This window comes from Anomaloglossus baeobatrachus, chromosome 6 (assembly GCF_048569485.1).
Source record: "Anomaloglossus baeobatrachus isolate aAnoBae1 chromosome 6, aAnoBae1.hap1, whole genome shotgun sequence".
NCBI classification, from domain to species: Eukaryota; Metazoa; Chordata; class Amphibia; order Anura; family Aromobatidae; genus Anomaloglossus; species Anomaloglossus baeobatrachus.
This window is the reverse complement of record NC_134358.1, coordinates 419,431,390-419,449,585: the sequence shown is the minus strand read 5'-3', so window position 1 is coordinate 419,449,585 and position 18,196 is coordinate 419,431,390. Positions and strand designations below refer to the sequence as shown.

The 18,196-nt window shown below is 40.5% G+C and overlaps 1 protein-coding gene across 1 annotated transcript in view; it reads right to left on the bottom strand.

The window, feature by feature from the left end:
- The window catches only part of CNTNAP2 (contactin associated protein 2), a 2,823,191-nt gene that overhangs the window by 1,454,127 nt on the left and 1,350,868 nt on the right, over nt 1-18,196 (bottom strand). Inside the window, exon 8 of the mRNA XM_075315157.1 lies at nt 9,115-9,379. Coding sequence (XP_075171272.1) covers nt 9,115-9,379 — 265 coding nt within the window. The remainder of the gene's footprint in view (nt 1-9,114; nt 9,380-18,196) is intronic.

Sequence of the window (18,196 nt, the reverse complement as noted above, 5' to 3'; positions counted from 1 at the left end):
TTATTTCACAGACACATGGTTTTCTCTCGGTACATCTCACACTGATGTCACACTAAGCACCTTAGTGTGCACTCCGTGCGGTCCGTGTGATACCCATGCTGCCGGAGAAAAATGGGACATGTCTATGTGTGGAGCATACGGACTCATGTATGCTTCACACAGACACATGGTCCATGTGAAAACACGCATGTGTGCGCAGACCCATTGATTTTAATGGGTCTATGTGTGCCCGTGTCTCCGGTACATGTGAAAACGGTTGTCACATGTACTGGACACACAGATGTGTGAAGAAGGCCTAAGGTAGATGTAGAGGTGCAGGTAGAGAAGGATGGAACTTTTAGCAGCATATAACTTGTATTCACCTCAGTCTCTTGGGTGGATGTAAACTCATTTTTCATATTGTGATACATGGCTTCCGTATGACATCCGAGTGCAGTCCAATGATTTCCCACTCACCCATAGACATGTATGTGAGCGTGTCATTTGAATATCGGAGCCATTCGCGGCATGCGGCAATTTCTTTCTCATGGCGAAATGAGAAAAAAATTGCTGATCTGCCCTGCCTCATAGTATATTACCGGTCCGAGTGATATCTGATAAAGCATCGGATTGCACTTGGCCGTGTTGTACGCTCAGGTGAGGAAGCTCTAATAGATTGCCTGTCATTTTTATATAGGGTTCTACTGTAATCATAGCAATGTACAGCATAGAGTAAAATTAAATGACACATACCACATGGCGAATGACAAAAAAATGCTGGATTAGATCACCCACAAAAAATAAAGTTCATCCATAAATTGTATGTATTCAAAATTATTTTAATAAAAATTATTCAAATTCTACCAAAACCAAGCCCAAATATGGCTGCAATGAGAGATTAATACGTGTAGGCTTTTGGGATGTAGTACAATTCATTTAAAACTCAAAAAACAATGGGGCGATTAATCAAAGCTTGTTCGTCAGATTTATAATGAAAAAAAACTTTAATAGTTTCAATTTTTTTCCCACTGCAAAGTTGAGCAAAACCAATGTTACTGCCATCTTTTATCACTTCTAACTGCTGTAGGCTTCTTAAGAAGTTAAGAGGATAAAAAGTGACCTGTCTATTCTTCTGGTGGTTTTTGTTTGTTAACTGCCACTATTTTATTCATAGAATATAAGCAAAAGATGCCAAAAAAGACGAACCAAAATCTTGTCAGAAAAGACGCTCAAGAGAAAAGTTTGAGGGTCTTTTCCTGAAGTCTCTTCCTACATCACAAATATAATGCAGATACGCCAGTGTCTAAAGACGCCATGTAAACATACCCTTAATTGCTTTATTCTCATCCTATAAAAGGTTAATAACAGTTACACAACAAGCTATGTACAGTATAAAGGTGGGCAAATGTCCCAAAATTCAAATTCCACAGATTTACTCAAATTTGGCTAGGAAATTCTATTTCTCATGATTTTCATTAAAGTTATATATTCTGCTCTGAGGTTTCTCCAGGTCCCAAATCATAAGAAAAGTAGGACTTACAAAGAAGTTAAAAATGATAAAATGTTAAATTTGCCTGTCCATTTTGCTGTATTTAAGCAAATTGCATAACAATAATTTGGATCCTGATGAATCCAAAATGTTAGTGATTAGTAGAAAAGTGGATATGCTTTGAATTTATTCTCTTGTCTTTGATTATGTGCAACCAAAAATATCAGTAAAAGATACAGCTCATCCTGTAGAAGCATTTTCATTTCATAATTCTATAGTACACATGAAAATAAGCAACTTAGTAATATATCTTATACACATTTGCTTCTTTCTTTGCCAGAACTGATCGGTCATTATCAACATTCTAAATTCTGAGGTAAAATTTGTGTTCAGTGAAGACTTTCCCATTACTGAGATAGGAGATGGTAATTGTTACTGATGAGACTTAATGTAGATAGAAGATTGTGGAGGGGCAGAGCTCTGCATCTAGCTCCTCCCTCTGCCTCTAGCTCTACCCTCTGTCACTAGCCCCTCCATCTGCCTCTAGCCCCTCCCTCCTCCCACCATCATACAATGAAAAAAAAATCCTAACTAAGCTGGGCAATAAGAAGGGTGGGAGAGGAGAGGGATTTAACTTTTGTTACTAAAATTGTTAATCAAATTGTCTCTTTAGGGAGAAAGAAGACAAACTCTGGTGCCACCTATTATAAGTAGCAATCCTAGAAGTCAAAGTGACCCTCCACCGAGTCTTGTCATATGACTTAAGATTTATACCAGATCAAAACCTCAATTTACAGACACGGTGTTTCGGGATGGTTGTCCCTCGTCAGTGCAAAGTATGAGGTCTGCTGTGGCTTTATGAGAGGCTAAGATGTAGTATAAAGGGGAAGTTATTCTTCATAAGGAGACTGATACACCATTCCAGCACTCAAGTGAGGAAACGTTTAAGCCACAATGCTCCTCTGGGAAATATTCAGATTGTCTCTTTGAATATTTCCCAGAGGAATATTGCAGCTTAAAAATCTCCTCACTCCGTATGTAGAATAGCTTGCCCTTTAAAATTGTAATATGACACTGTTCTTGCTTGGTAGGAGAGTCATTATTATAATCAAAATGAAGTAGGTTGATCAAGTTATCCATTCTTCATAAAAAAATATTCCTTTATTGAAGCATACTCCGGACCCTCAGACCTGCAGTATTTGTTTTGGACCTCGGTCCTTATTCATAGGCCCCCTTCATACGTGGGGGAAAAACATTTGCGGTGCAGTAAATATTCATAAGCATAATAAGCGGGACCCATAAGCAAGTCACAGCAGCGCTGAAGGCACCATTGCTGGAGACAGGTAAGAAGAGAAAATTTTATTTCAAAGACACGTGTTTTCTCCGGTACATTTCCACTGATGTCAAACGGATCCCATCAGTGTGTGGTCTGTGTGACATCAGTGCTGCCGAAGAAAAATGGACATGTCTCCGTGCAGAACACATGGACATGCGTGTGCTCCATACGAACATACGGTCTTTGTGCAAACACTGATGTGTGCACAGACACATTGATTTTAATGGGTCTGCATATGTATGTGTCTCCGGTATGTATAGAAACAAACATCATACGTACCGGAATCACTGACTTATGAAGAGGGCGATAGGCATACAAATATAATAACACCAACTTTAAACTTTAATATCACTAACTTTGAACTTTTTTGTTCATTATTAAAATTATTTCATATGCTGTAATCATAGAGGAAATTAAAGTTTGTAAATTTCCCTAAACTATTAGTATTCTGCGTGTCACTTCTATTTCTGCTTGATAAAATGCACAAATAAGAGCTGAATATATGCAGAATCATACTAATGTATCACTGGTTAAATAGATAAGTATCACATATTAAAATATTGTAATTAAAACAGGTTCTGCCCTGGAATTTTGAGTAAGTACATATTATGCACTTCTATTAAATAATAATAATATTCCCATGGGACTTTGCTTTCACCTAAGGTACAATCTAAATGTGAACTGATTTGCTTATGACAATATGACACTCACAAAAGATTCCCAAGGGCTGAGAGCTGCCTGGTGGCAGCAGGTAGATTTATCTGATGCAGATTTATGTGACAAAAAGATATCCATATCTCACAATTCTAATACCCTTGTGTTGACAGGACATATAGAAAGACAGGGCCTTGAGACTCAGGATTAACAATGAAATGTTAACTAAGAGGTGGAAAAGAAGCTCAAGGCAAAGGAATTCAATTTCTGATTTGGAAAAAAAATGAAAATTTCATGGAAAAGAGCTAAAGGCCCATAAAATTGTGTCATCTGAGTAAAATATATCTACAGAGCTACCTTTCTAATTTGCACAACAAAACTTTGTGGATCTCTTGAGACAGCTGTGTTCTGAGTTAACTCATTTGAATATATTTAATTTGAAGTATTGCATTCAGCAAACAACTATTCCGTACCGTTCAGGAAACAATACACTAATAATGCTAGAATTTATACATATATGACTTCTTTCATTTTCTTAAAAACTTTCCTGTGTTGCATTATTTTTTCAATACAAATATGCATTCTAACTTGGGAATAGTTTCTTGCTAAACATTTTATCTCCAGTCTATAAAATCCTTCTTTGATATACACTGGTGGCTAGCCTTAAATTTTGGGTGTATAGAATCAATGGTACGGTTTAATAATATCCTAATATTAAGGCTATGTGCGCACACTGCCTCTTTTTGACGCTGCGTTTTTGTGCGTTTTTGGCTGCTAAAAACGCACAAAAACGCACCTGCGTCGAAAAAACGCATAAAAAAACGCGTGCGTTTTTGCCGCGATTTGGTGCGTTTTTGGCTGCGTTTTGCTGCGTTTTTGATCTCTGTGTTTTGCTGCGTTTTTCCAATGCATTGCATGGGGAGAAAATGCAGAAAAACGCAGGAAAGAACTGACATGTCCATTTTTTTTTTTAACTCAAAAACGCAGGTAAGAAAAACAGATGTGTGCGGACAGCAAAAAAGAAAACTCATAGACTTTGCTGGGGAAGCAAAGTCCTGCAGTTTTGAGGCCAAAAACGCACCCGAAAAACGCGCAAAAACGCCGCGAAAAACGCACTGTGCGCACATAGCCTTACAGAGGTAGACTAGATAGTATTTGGATCACATCTGAAGAATAGGAGAAGAACATGACTGCTATCCGATACTGTGCCAAGGCAATCTGATGATAGGTATCAATCCCTCAATCCCAATTTTTTTCCCCATGTGAGTGAAGGTCTATTTTTGTTACCGCAATAGCACAATTGTCTGACAAGTCCATTACTTGATTTGCTTTTCTTTCTTACATTTAAAACTGAAGAAACCCCAGAATTAATATAAAAATTCTTCAAAACACTGGTTAAAGGAGTTTTCCAGCCTTAGACTACAAGCCTGCAGTGTGAAGAAGAGAACCCAGGTGTAAAGAGACACCAAACCACTAGGTGTCACCAGGCACAATAGTAAAGTGGATCTGTCTGGTTGTACACTAGTTGTTGCTAGGTACACCTAGTGAGGAGCAGTCAAACAAGCCAGGGGTCAAAAGCTAGGAGATAATGTAAATGACAAAAGGAGAGAGCAGAGCCAGAATCAGGGGACGAGCCAGAGTCGGTAAACAGAGAGGTCATGTAAGTAAGAGAGAGCGAGCAGAATCGGAGTCAGGGAACAAACCAAGGTCAAGTAGTCAGGGAATAAAGTCAGTAGGTAAGGAGATGGGAGGGGAACAGCGGAACTAGGTAGCGGGACAAGATCAGGTCAGACACTTACGGGTACCAGAAACATGCACTGAAAACAGGAACTATCACTGGCAGCGTTCCAGGTGAAACAGGTCCAAGATAACGTGGAGCAATCACCTGGAACGAGGCTCCAAAGAACAGACCCCTCCCACACCACACAGGACTCGACCGGGAACCAGGGAAAAATATGAAGCTCAGTATTGACTCTGCAGGAGTGCAGAGCACCACTGCAGAATCATGACATGCAGACTTGTGAATCATCACATCTTGTGCATATCACGCTGTGAGGATTCTCCAGTTCTGGCACCTGATTCGCATACATCTGGTCACTCAGTGCAAGTGTTTTGAGAGATGCCAGATACAGTCAAGTCAGAATGAGTATAGAATTATTCAAAGAGCATACTTGCGGTCACATGACCACCCACAACTGGCACCAGCCTCGAGAATTCACATAGTGCTCTCAGAAGTCTGCAGCAGCAAAGACTTCCCCTTTAAAGCTGACAAATACTCAAAAATTTTTTTTACATGAAATTAAGCTAATCTTTCACTGAACAACCTTCAGGCCCTTTACACAAGCCAATAATTGGTCAAATCAGCACTCGTAAGAATGCTTGTTCCCAATATCTAAACATTGCAATGGCTGGCTTATTTTTAGGCATCAGATTCCATCATGTAAGTAGAGGATATGTTGGTGACAATATGCAAGCTGCATGGTGTCCAAATGCATTCCACACAGTTTGCATCAACCTATGGAAAATAAGAGTACCCATCAATATGCTATACCACCAGTCAGCAGTCATTAAGGGCAGAACTCTGCAGATGTAAAGGCATCAAAACTTACCTAAGAATGTAATGTCTGTATTAAGAGTACAACATTTGAACTCAGTTCTGCTGAATTAATCCGTAAACTAAGTAGACCAATTTTGGCATATCAAACCAGTGTATCACAATTCGTATAATATTGCATCGAGTTGTGCCATTAGATTCCCTCTTATCTATAAGATATGCTTTATGTTCTACCTCAGCATATCAGACTCTCCCCTACCGTGGAAAGCTTCAAGAGGAACCTCAAGACCCATCTCTTCCAACAACCCTACAACCTACAATAACCCTCAGCCCAGTACACCACTGCGCAACCGGCTCTGTCCTCACCTATTGTACCATCACCCATTCCCTGTAGACTGAGCCCTCGCAGGCAGGGTCCTCTCTCCTCCTATACCAGTCTGTTTTGTACTGTTAATGATTGTTGTACGTATACCCTCTTTCACTTGTAAAGCGTCATGGAATAAATGGCGCTATAATAATAAATAATAATAATAATAATGAAGTCTAGTAGATGAAGCATATAATCATATAGTAAGTCAGTGCAGTCAAAAGGAAAAAGCAATCTGCAGCAGTTCTTACAAGGACCAAGATCAGGGTAATAAGCCCACAAAAAGATGCATGTCCAAAATCCAAGGAGTCCACTTGCAATTAGCATGTAGCAATGACGAATGACAACCTCAAAACTTAGGTGAAATATACAATGTTCTTTAACTTCACCATAATGTGACATTTGGACCTGTTCAGGTCTCTTTCAAGCATACCTTGTAAGTCAGTGCAGATCATACTACAGTACAATAAGGAACAATCGAAAAGGGTTGGACACTTTATCCTTATTTTACCAAATGAGTTTGGGATATGATATTCACCCCTCACAGTTTTCTAAATGTTTTATTATATCTTTTTATGGGACAACACTAAACATAAGACATTTTCATATAATGTAAAGTAGTCAGTGTACAGCTTGTATAATAGTATAAAAATGTAAATTTGGTATGCCCTATAAATAACTCAACACACGGGCCTTAATGTCTAAACTGCTGGCAACAAAAGTGAGTACACCTCTAAGTGAAAATGGCCAAATTGTGCACAATTAGTAATTTTCCTTCTACGGTGCCATGCGACACATTACTGTTACAAGGTCTCAGGTGTGAATGGGGAGCAGGTGTGTTAAATTTGGGGTTATCACTCCCACACTCTCTTATACTGGTCAGTGGAAGTTCAACATGGCACCTCCTGGCAAAGAATTCTCTGAGGATCTGAAAAAGAATTATTGCTTTGTATAAAGATGGTCTAGGTTATAAGAAGATTGCCAACACCCTAAAACTCAGCTGCAGCACAGTGGCCAAGAGCATACAGCGATTTAACAAGATAGGTCCCACCTAGAACAGGTATCGCCATGGTTGACCAAAGAAGTTGACTGCATGTGCTCAGCATCATATCCAGGTTGTCTTTTCAAAATAGACATATGATTGCTACCAGCATTGCTGCAGAGGTTAATGAGGTGGGGCATCAGTCTGTCAGTGCTCAGAGCATACGCTGCATGCTGCATCAAATTAGTCTGCATGATGATTGTCTTAGGAGAAAGCCTCTCTTAAAGATGATGAACAAGAAAGCCTGCAGTTTGCTCAAGACTAGCAGACTAAGGACATGGATTACTGGAACCATGTGCTGTGGTCTGATGAGACTAAGATAAGCCAATTTGGTTCAGATGGTGTCAAGCTTATTTTGTGGCAACCAGGTGAAGAGTACAAAGACAAGTGTGTCTTGCTTACAGTCAAGCATGGTGGTGTGAATGTCATGATTTGGGGCTGCATGAGTATTGCCGTCTGTGGGGCTCTACAGTTTATTGAAGGAACCATGATGCCAACATGTACTGTGACATACTGAAGTAATTCATGATCCCCTGCCTTTACATTCCAACATGATAACATCACTAAATATACCTCTAAGATAAACTCTGCCTTGCTAAAAAAAAACTGAAGGCAAAGGTGCTGCACTAGAGAAGCATGCCTCCAAACCTAGAGCCTATTTAGCATCTCAGGGCAACCTCAAATAAAAGGTTGAGGAGCACAAGGTCTCTAACTTCGTCATGGAGGAGTGGAAGAGGATTCCAGTGGCTCCTGTGAAGCTCTAGTAAAGTCTATCCCCAAGAAAGTTAAGGCATTGCTTGAAAAACATGGTGGCCACACAAAATATTGACACTGTGGGCACAATTTGGCCATTTTCACTCAGGTATTTACTCACTTCTGTTACTAGCGGTTTAGGCAATAATGGCTGCATGTTGAGCTATTTAGAGGGCACACCAAATTTAGAGTACGATACCAGCTGTACACTGACTACTTTACACTGTACCAAAGTGTCATATCTTCATTATTATCTTATGAATTAATATAGTAAAAAATGTACACAAATGGGAGGGGTGTATTCACTTTTGTGATATACTCTAAATATATATATATATATATATATATATATATATATACATGCATACATACAAAGGATCTCTTCCTGCTTCTGTTAGTGTAGCCTTCCGTATTTATTGCAAATCTCTTCTGTGAAAGAAATGGCTGTTCATGGAGGCCATGTGACCAATTCTTTCCAACAGCCTTTTTCAATAAAATAAAAAGCTTTCCCATGTGCTTAGTTTTTCAATTGGAGGAGGTGGATGGTCAGGTCTGACCACATGATTCTCCTTCATTGGCCATTTTCAGAACAGGAGAGTGTTGCACTCTGAGGAAGGCTATGCTAACAAATGCAAGAGAAGAATCTGTTATACCTACATATAAGTAATTGTCACAAAATCATGATTGCTAAACATTTGTTAGGATAATGAAAAAGTGAGCAACCTCTTTAAAGTCTGAATCACTAGGAAATTAGTAATTCAAGTCAAATTATTTATTTCATAGGCATAATTCCTAGTATCATTTAGGATGGGTATCTTGCTATTATTTAAATTAATTCTTGTTAAGCCACAAAACCAAATGTCATGAACACGATTGCATATATAATGTATTTTGAATTTAGAAAACAATGTTAAATATAGATTACAGCTTCACTACATACCTGAAGAAATGTCAATGCGATTTTTCCGGGTCTTTGTTATGTTTATGTGGACAAGAACTTTGCCTTCTGTTAGGTTTATCTCAACACTTCCAACTTCATCTGAAAAAGTGGTGAAAAGAAGGAGACCGTTTGGATTCCAAGTGCGGAAGTGAAAGCTAAGAGATAACACATCTTCTGCTTCTCGTCCATGGACTTCCAAGTAGCTTGTAGCATTAAAGAAGACTGGAACTGCGTGAGATTCAACACAGGTAAAACTTAAATGGTCCTGGAAATTAAGAAAAAAAATATATCAATATTTCTATGACACTTAAAAAATTAGAAAATATTGTCTGAAAATAACCCAAATGTCTGTATAATTACAGTACAAACATGATGCTATGACTGAGTTTATGTTTTTGTTGTTTTAATTGTTTCTCTTACTTTTGTTATTTAAAGGTAATTTGTCATCTCGAAAAATAATTGCCTGTTGATACAGGATTAATTTACAGGAAAATAGTGTTACAATAGTTACTCTGAATTACTATAAATGGAGCTACATGAAGAAAATTAACTTATTTCCTCCCAGTAGCCCCCTGGTTTCAGACATGGGAGAATGCAGAGGGCAGATACTGTCACTGCTGAGTGCAGCATTGTCACAAGGAGGATTTTCCAAACATTGCTGACTGTCATGTCATCGTCAGGATCTATGGAGACTGCTAACTTCTCTCATGTCTATTATCAGTGCAGCAGACTTGGGCGGCAACCCATAGACTTGTAGTTCATAGGGAGGCTAGCAAAGGTTAATCTCTGCTAATGTGCTTGCTTGTGTCCTTTGATCACATGCTGTGGGAGAGCCAGTGACATTTGCTCACCTTCTATAATGCTGGCTGTACACTTCCTTTAATGCCAGCTATAGCTTCTCTATACTGGTCTGGTGAAGTGTTGTGATCCAGACTTACTGGTGGTTGTAGCACTTTTTTGCTATGAGCAATTGTGGTGTTAGCCCTTGTTATTCTTTTGTGGCTGCCTAACTGTGCCTTGCTTTTCTCCTTAGTTTCTAACTATTTATTCCTGTGAGCTTGCAGTGTGTCTGTTTATTTACCCTATCTGTCTTAATCTGTGATGCCATTACACTACTACCCATTACTTCCATGAGGAAGGGACAGTTTAGTTCTGGTCAGGAGAACAGTATGGCATTGAACTCTGGCATCTCCACCATCAGAGCCTATTCGGTGGTTAGGGATAGCCTAGGGATCACCCCAGGGTGATGGACAGTATAGGACCTGCATGTCCTTTGCTATCCTACAGTCACATCATGACAAGCACTTGCTATATTTTGATGGGCAGCTTTAAGAATGACCCAGTAATTTGACAGCTAGTTCTGCGGTCCAGATGTGCAGAGCAAGCTGTCAATCAAAGTGCTGGGGACTGCTTACAGTGATCACTTACACAAATAGTGAGTGGTGCTCTGAATGATGACTGTAACCTTTGTGTGCATGCCCTTACGACTAAACTTGGGAGCTCCTTGAAGGAGATAAGCTCATCTTCACTCTGTGGCTACACTTTCAGTATAGTGACTAGGCAGCATTGTAACTATTTTTTTGCAGATTAACCCTAAATGGGAAAGCAAATAGTGTTTTCCAAAGTGATAGGTTTCTTTAACAAATTAATCATTTACAGTCAGGGCCAGAAATATTTGGACAGTGACACAAGTTTTGTTATTTTAGCTGTTTACAAAAACATGTTCAGAAATACAATTATATATATAATATGGGCTGAAAGTGCACACTCCCAGCTGCAATATGAGAGTTTTCACATCCAAATCGGAGAAAGGGTTTAGGAATCATAGCTCTGTAATGCATAGCCTCCTCTTTTTCAAGGGACCAAAAGTAATTGGACAAGGGACTCTAAGGGCTGCAATTAACTCTGAAGGTGTCTCCCTCGTTAACCTGTAATCAATGAAGTAGTTAAAAGGTCTGGGGTTGATTACAGGTGTGTGGTTTTGCATTTGGAAGCTGTTGCTGTGACCAGACAACATGCGGTCTAAGGAACTCTCAATTGAGGTGAAGCAGAACATCCTGAGGCTGAAAAAAAGAAAAAATCCATCAGAGAGATAGCAGACATGCTTGGAGTAGCAAAATCAACAGTTGGGTACATTCTGAGAAAAAAGGAATTGACTGGTGAGCTTGGGAACTCAAAAAGGCCTGGGCGTCCACGGATGACAACAGTGGTGGATGATCACCGCATACTTTCTTTGGTGAAGAAGAACCCGTTCACAACATCAACTGAAGTCCAGAACACTCTCAGTGAAGTAGGTGTATCTGTCTCTAAGTCAACAGTAAAGAGAAGACTCCATGAAAGTAAATACAAAGGGTTCACATCTAGATGCAAACCATTCATCAATTCCAAAAATAGACAGGCCAGAGTTAAATTTGGTGAAAAACACCTCATGAAGCCAGCTCAGTTCTGGAAAAGTATTCTATGGACAGATGAGACAAAGATCAACCTGTACCAGAATGATGGGAAGAAAAAAGTTTGGAGAAGAAAGGGAACGGCACATGATCCAAGGCACACCGCATCCTCTGTAAAACACGGTGGAGGCAACGTGATGGCATGGGCATGCATGGCTTTTAATGGCACTGGGTCACTTGTGTTTATTGATGACATAACAGCAGACAAGAGTAGCCGGATGAATTCTGAAGTGTACCGGGATATACTTTCAGCCCAGATTCAGCCAAATGCCGCAAAGTTGATCGGACGGCGCTTCATAGTACAGATGGACAATGACCCCAAGCATACAGCCAAAGCTACCCAGGAGTTCATGAGTGCAAAAAAGTGTAACATTCTGCAATGTTCAAGTCAATCACCAGATCTTAACCCAATTGAGCATGCATTTCACTTGCTCAAATCCAGACTTAAGACGGAAAGATCCACAAACAAGCAAGACCTGAAGGCTGCGGCTGTAAAGGCCTGGCAAAGCATTAAGAAGGAGGAAACCCAGCGTTTGGTGATGTTCATGGGTTCCAGACTTAAGGCAGTGATTGCCTCCAAAGGATTCGCAACAAAATATTGAAAATAAAAATATTTTGTTTGGGTTTGGTTTATTTGTCCAATTACTTTTGACCTCTTAAAATATGGAGTGTTTGTAAAGAAATGTGTACAATTCCTACAATTTCTATCAGATATTTTTGTTCAAACCTTCAAATTAAACGTTACAATCTGCACTTGAATTCTGTTGTAGAGGTTTCATTTCAAATCCAATATGGTGGCATGCAGAGCCCAACTCGCGAAAATTGTGTCACTGTCCAAATATTTCTGGACCTAACTGTATATTGAAGATTTTCCACAACAATCAAGAATTTCATTGCTTGTCTAGCATGATTTTCAAACAGTTTTTGATTAACAAGATGGACCAAAAGTTTATCTTCAAATTCTAACACCATGTAATTTTAGGATCCAATATTCTGTTTGATATGATTATTTTTGAATTTTAACAGCTGTATGAGGGTTTTTTCTGATACAGAGATCCTAATCTCTTGCAAAGACATTTTCATCTTGTTGTTACCACTTTGCTGTTTCCCGAGTCCATACACAGGCCATATTCAGTCAAATAATTCAAAAAGGGGAACAACACTTTCTTGTAGTGTGACCTCACTCATCAAACACAGATGCTAGTAAAATGTGATGTCCAAAGTGGGCAAAAATCACTAAAGTCTGGCTGCCATCAGACACCTCTTGGGGTGAGCTTTGGAGCTTGACGTATACTATTTGACTTTGGGATTTAAAGTATACATAGCTCTTTAACCCCTTCTCGACCGGCCGATTTTTCGCTTTCGTGTTTTTTTTTTCGCCATTCTTTTTCTAAGCAATGTAACTTTTTTATTTTTTAGTCAATATGGTCATGTGAGGGCTCATTTTTTGTGGAACGAGCTGTAATTTTCAATGAAACTAAAGGTTTTACCATGTAGTGTACTGGAAAATGGCAAAAAAATTCCAAATGCAGAAAAATTGCAAAAAAAAAGTGCGATAGCACTATTGATTTTGAGATATATTTATTCACTGTGTTCACTGTATGGTAAAACTGATGTGTGGGTGTGATGCCTCAGGTCAGTGCAAGTTCGTAGACACCAAACATGTATAGGTTTACTTTTATATAAGGGGTTAAAAAAAATTCTGAAGTTTGTCTGAAAAAAGTGGCGTACGTTTTACGCCATATTCCGTGACCCGTAGCATTCTCATTTTTCGGGATCTATGGCTTAGTGATGGCTTATTTTTTGCGACTCGAGCTGACGTTTTTAACGGTACTATTTTTGCGCAGATGCTACATTTTTATCGCCTGTTATTGCATTTTGCGCAAAAGTTGTGGCGACAAAAAAACGTCATTTTGGTGTTTGGAACTTTTTTGCCGCTACGTCGCTTACTGATCAGATTAATTGATTTTATATTTTGATAGATCGGGCATTTCTGAACGTGGCGATACCAAATGTGTGTATATTTGTTATTTTTTTAACCCTTTAATTTTCAATGGGGCGAATGGGGGGTGATTTGAACTTTTATGGTTTTTTGTTTTTTTTTTAATTTTTTAAAACTTTTATTTTTTCTTTTTTTTTTTTTATTTTACTAGTCCCCCTAGGGGGCTATTGCGATCAGCAATCCGATCACTCTGCACTATCTGCTGATCACAGCTACACAGCTGTAAACAGCAGATACGTGCACTTTCTGCTTCCCTGGCCTCCATGGAAAGCAAAAGTGAAAGTAGTTCATGTCTATCACAGGAGTCATCACATGACCCTGTGCTACCATGACAACCATCAGAAGTCACATGATCATGTCACGTGACTTCCGGTATCGGGCGGTAAGTAAAACTTTACCGCGATCACGTTTATAATGGTGCTGTCACATATTGACAGCGCCATTACAGGGGTTAAACGGCATGAGCAGATAACGATTCTGTTTGTGCCTAGCAGGCACACATCTCAGCTGTGAAAATCAGCTGAGATGTGCGCCGATCGCAGCATGCTGCTGCCAGGAGACCGCGGGCAGTAACGTTATGACCACTAGGACGTAATTTTACGGCCTGCGGTCGTTAAGGGGTTAACTACTATAAATAATCATTATTTTATAAAAACTAAATTGGCATACAATCTTGTAACAATTTACATGGAAACAATTACTTTGTAGTGAAAGACCTTTTGGTATATCAAGTAAAAGCACCATTAAAGTCATACTAATAAAGATACAGACCCTTCCTTGAAAAAAACTAGGTAAAATAAAAAAGCCTACACTTACTTCCGCGGCTGGTACGGTTCCAGTGGTACCGTGGCTTGTGGTGCTGGGGATTTCATGATTTTGAGACATCATGCAAGCCCCACATCCAATCAGCGCCGGCTTCTGTCTCCCCACCTTCAGACACAGGATCAATTAATATGAAGTGAGTGGAAGCCAAAGTGGTTATTTCCTGTTAATGAACTGATTTGTCCAAAGGCGGGGAGACAGAAGCTGGTGCTGATTGAAAGCAAGACTCGCATGCCATCCAACCATCAAGTGAGCCCTGGGAGTGCGAGCAGCTGCACTAGAGGAAAAAATATATATTTTTTATATACCTGGGGAAAACATGTGAAATTAGAAGGGGTTGTTCTAGTAGTGGACAATCCCTTTAAGTAGCTGCAGCTGCAGAAGTCTATAATAGCATTCTAACCCGGTTGACATCATAAATGATTAATTTTACCTGATACTTTATTTATGACAGAGGAAAACTCATCAGGACTTATGCCTCACTCCTGCTACCAATGGTGGAACATATTGGATGATTTTCGGTCATATGACTGGACCAACATACAAATAAGTAAAGACATATTTTATTTGTACATTAAAATATGGTTAATTATACAACGCATTTCAGCTCAGATGTTTTATCCTTCAGCCTTCTTCAGGTATAATTGAGAGAAAAAAGATGTACATATACATCTTTTTTTCCTCTCAATTATACCTGAAGAAGGCTGAAGGATAAAACATCTGAGCCGAAACGTGTTGTATAATTAACCATATTTTAATGTCCTGGTAGCAGGAGCACCACAAGACTGGTAATTGCCTTTGGAACTTCTTTCACTAAGTGGATCTGCTGGAGGGCTCCTCCATAGTATCCAGTGCAATTGCTGCATACTGCACCATAATCCTATTGGAAAGTGGTTAACTCCTCTTGGATTATGCCAGGCTCTCTAACTTCTGAACCAGGTGACAGGTCCACTATTTCAACACCTTTATATATAAAAAGCTCACTACACTCAGATTGGCGCCGCGTTAGTCTCTTTCTATCTATCATTCCCTGTCTCCAGAGTATTTTTTCAGGACTTATACCTGTCTGAGTCATATTTATGTAAAAAAGAAAATATAAAAACCTAACTTGTAATAATTTGATAATCTGAACCTGTACGTAATAAGCATCCGAAAAAAAAAATCAAACTTGTTCTAAACACTTTCGTTTATTTTAATATGAATATAAAAAACACTACTTCTTTCAGGTGATATCTCTCCCAATCCCAGGCCACCCCATGCTAACTTTATCCCCTCCCCCACCTCCCATAGAAACCCTGCTAACCTTACTAACATTAGTTGTACACCCTCACTTCCCTCTTTTAATTGTGCTCTCTGGAATCCACGGTCTGTATGTAACAAGCTTCCTTACATCCACAATCTCTTTCTCAATAACTTTCTTAATCTGCTACCCTCACTGAGACCTGGATTCCGGATTCTGACACTGCTTCCCCTGCTGCCATCTCTCACGGTGGTTTACACTTTTCCCATTCACCAAGACCTGGAAACAGACATAGTGGTGGAGTCGGCCTACTCCTGTCCCCACAATGCACTTTCCAGGTCATCCCCCCAACTCCATCACTCTCATTCCCATCCTTTGAGGTCCACACCATCAGGCTCTTCCATCCCCTTCCCCTCAGAGTAGCTGTCATATGCCGTCCACCAGGCTCACCCACCCAGTTCCTTGACCACTTTTCAGCCTTGCTGCCGCACTTCATGTCCTCAGAGTTACCAACCCTTATCCTAGGAGACTTTAACATCCCGATAAACAGCCCCTCCTCCCCATCTGCATCCCAGCTTCTATCTCTCACCACCTCCCTTGGCCTCTCACAACTCTCATCCTCTGAGACACATGAAGATGGTAACACCCTTGACCTGGTCTTTATCCGCCTCTGCTCAATCTCTGACTTTGACAACTCACTTCTTCCCCTCTCTGACCACAACATCCTCTCCTTCAAACTCACAAACCCTTGCCCATCCCAGCACACTCCCACCAATCACACATTCAGAAACCTACAGGCCATTGACTCTCAGACACTTTCAGACTCTTTACACGCATCACTGTCCCCTATCTCCTCACTTTCCTGTCCTGATATGGCTGTAAAGCACTACAATGACACACTCAGGACTACAGTAGACCAAGTAGCGCCCCTCACCTTCATAAAGACCAAACACAGAGTAAAACAGCCTTGGCTCACATCCCAAACTCTATTCCTTCAGCGATGCTCCAGGAGTGCCGAACGCCTATGGAGGAAAAACTGCACACCAGAAAACTTCATCCGCTACAAGTTCATGTTAAGGACCTACAACTATTCCCTTCACCTCGCCAAACAGACCTACTTCACCACCCTTATTTCCTCACTTGCCAACAATCCAAAAAAGCTCTTTGACACCATTCACTCCCTCCTCAGTCCCAAAGTACAGACCCCTATCACAGACCTTTATGCTGATGACCTGGCCTCGTATTTTACAGAGAAAATAGAAAACATCCGCCAAGAGATCAGCTCCCAGCCACCAAGCGCTGTGAATCCCATCCATCCCCATATCCCATCCAGCTCACTTTCCACATTTGACCCAGTCACAGAGGAGGAAGTCTCCAGGCTCCTATCCTCCTCTTATCCTACCACTTGCCCTACTGATCCCTTCCCCACACCTCTACTCCAGTCCCCCTCTCCGGTTGTCACCACTCAACTAACTAAAATCTTCAATCTCTCTCTCTCTTCGGGTATCTTTCCCTGCTCCCTCAAACACTCTATCATTACTCCATTATTAAAAAAACCTTCTCTCGATCCGTCCTGCACAAGCAACTACAGGCCAGTCTCCAATCTCCCCTTCATCTCCAAACTCTTGGAGCGCCTGGTCTACTCTCGTCTCACCCGCTACCTTTCCACTCACTCTCTTCTAGATCCTTTACAGTCTGGCTTCCGCCCTTTACACTCAACAGAAACTGCCCTTGTCAAAGTGACCAATGACCTATTGACAGCAAAACGTAATGGTGACCACTCTCTGCTCATTCTTCTTGACCTTTCTGCCACCTTCGACACTGTTGACCACCATCTCCTTCTTTCTATGCTCCATTCTATCGGCCTAAAGGACACTGTGCTCTCCTGGTTCTCTTCCTATCTTTCTGGCCATTCATTCAGCATATCATTTGCTGGCTCCACATCTTCTCCTCTTCCTCTCACTGTTGGGGTCCCTCAAGGTTCAGTCCTTGGCCCTCTTCTTTTCTCCCTATACACTGCCCCAATTGGACAGACCATCAGAAGATTTGGCTTTCAGTACCATCTTTATGCTGATGACACACAGCTATACACCTCATCCCCTGAGCTCACCCCCGCTGTACTACAGAACACAAGTGACTGCCTGTCTGCAGTTTGCAACATCATGTCTGCTCTCTATCTGAAACTTAACCTTTCCAAAACTGAACTTATTTTTTCCTCCATCCTCCAACCTTCCTTAACCTGACATCTCCCTCTCTGTGTGTGGCACAATGATAAGTCCTAGGCAGCAGGCCCGCTGTCTGGGGGTTATACTTGACACTGATCTCTCCTTCACCTCCCACATACAATCTCTTGCCCGCTCCTGCCGCTTGCACCTCAAGAACATCTCTAGAATACACCCCTTTCTCACTATTGAAAAAACAAAAACCCTCACCGTGGCCCTGATCCACTCTCGCCTTGACTACTGTAACTCTCTATTAATTGGTCTCCCCCTAACTGGACTCTCTCCTCCACAGTCCATCCTTAATGCAGCAGCCAGGGTCACCTATCTGGCTAACCGCTACTCGGAT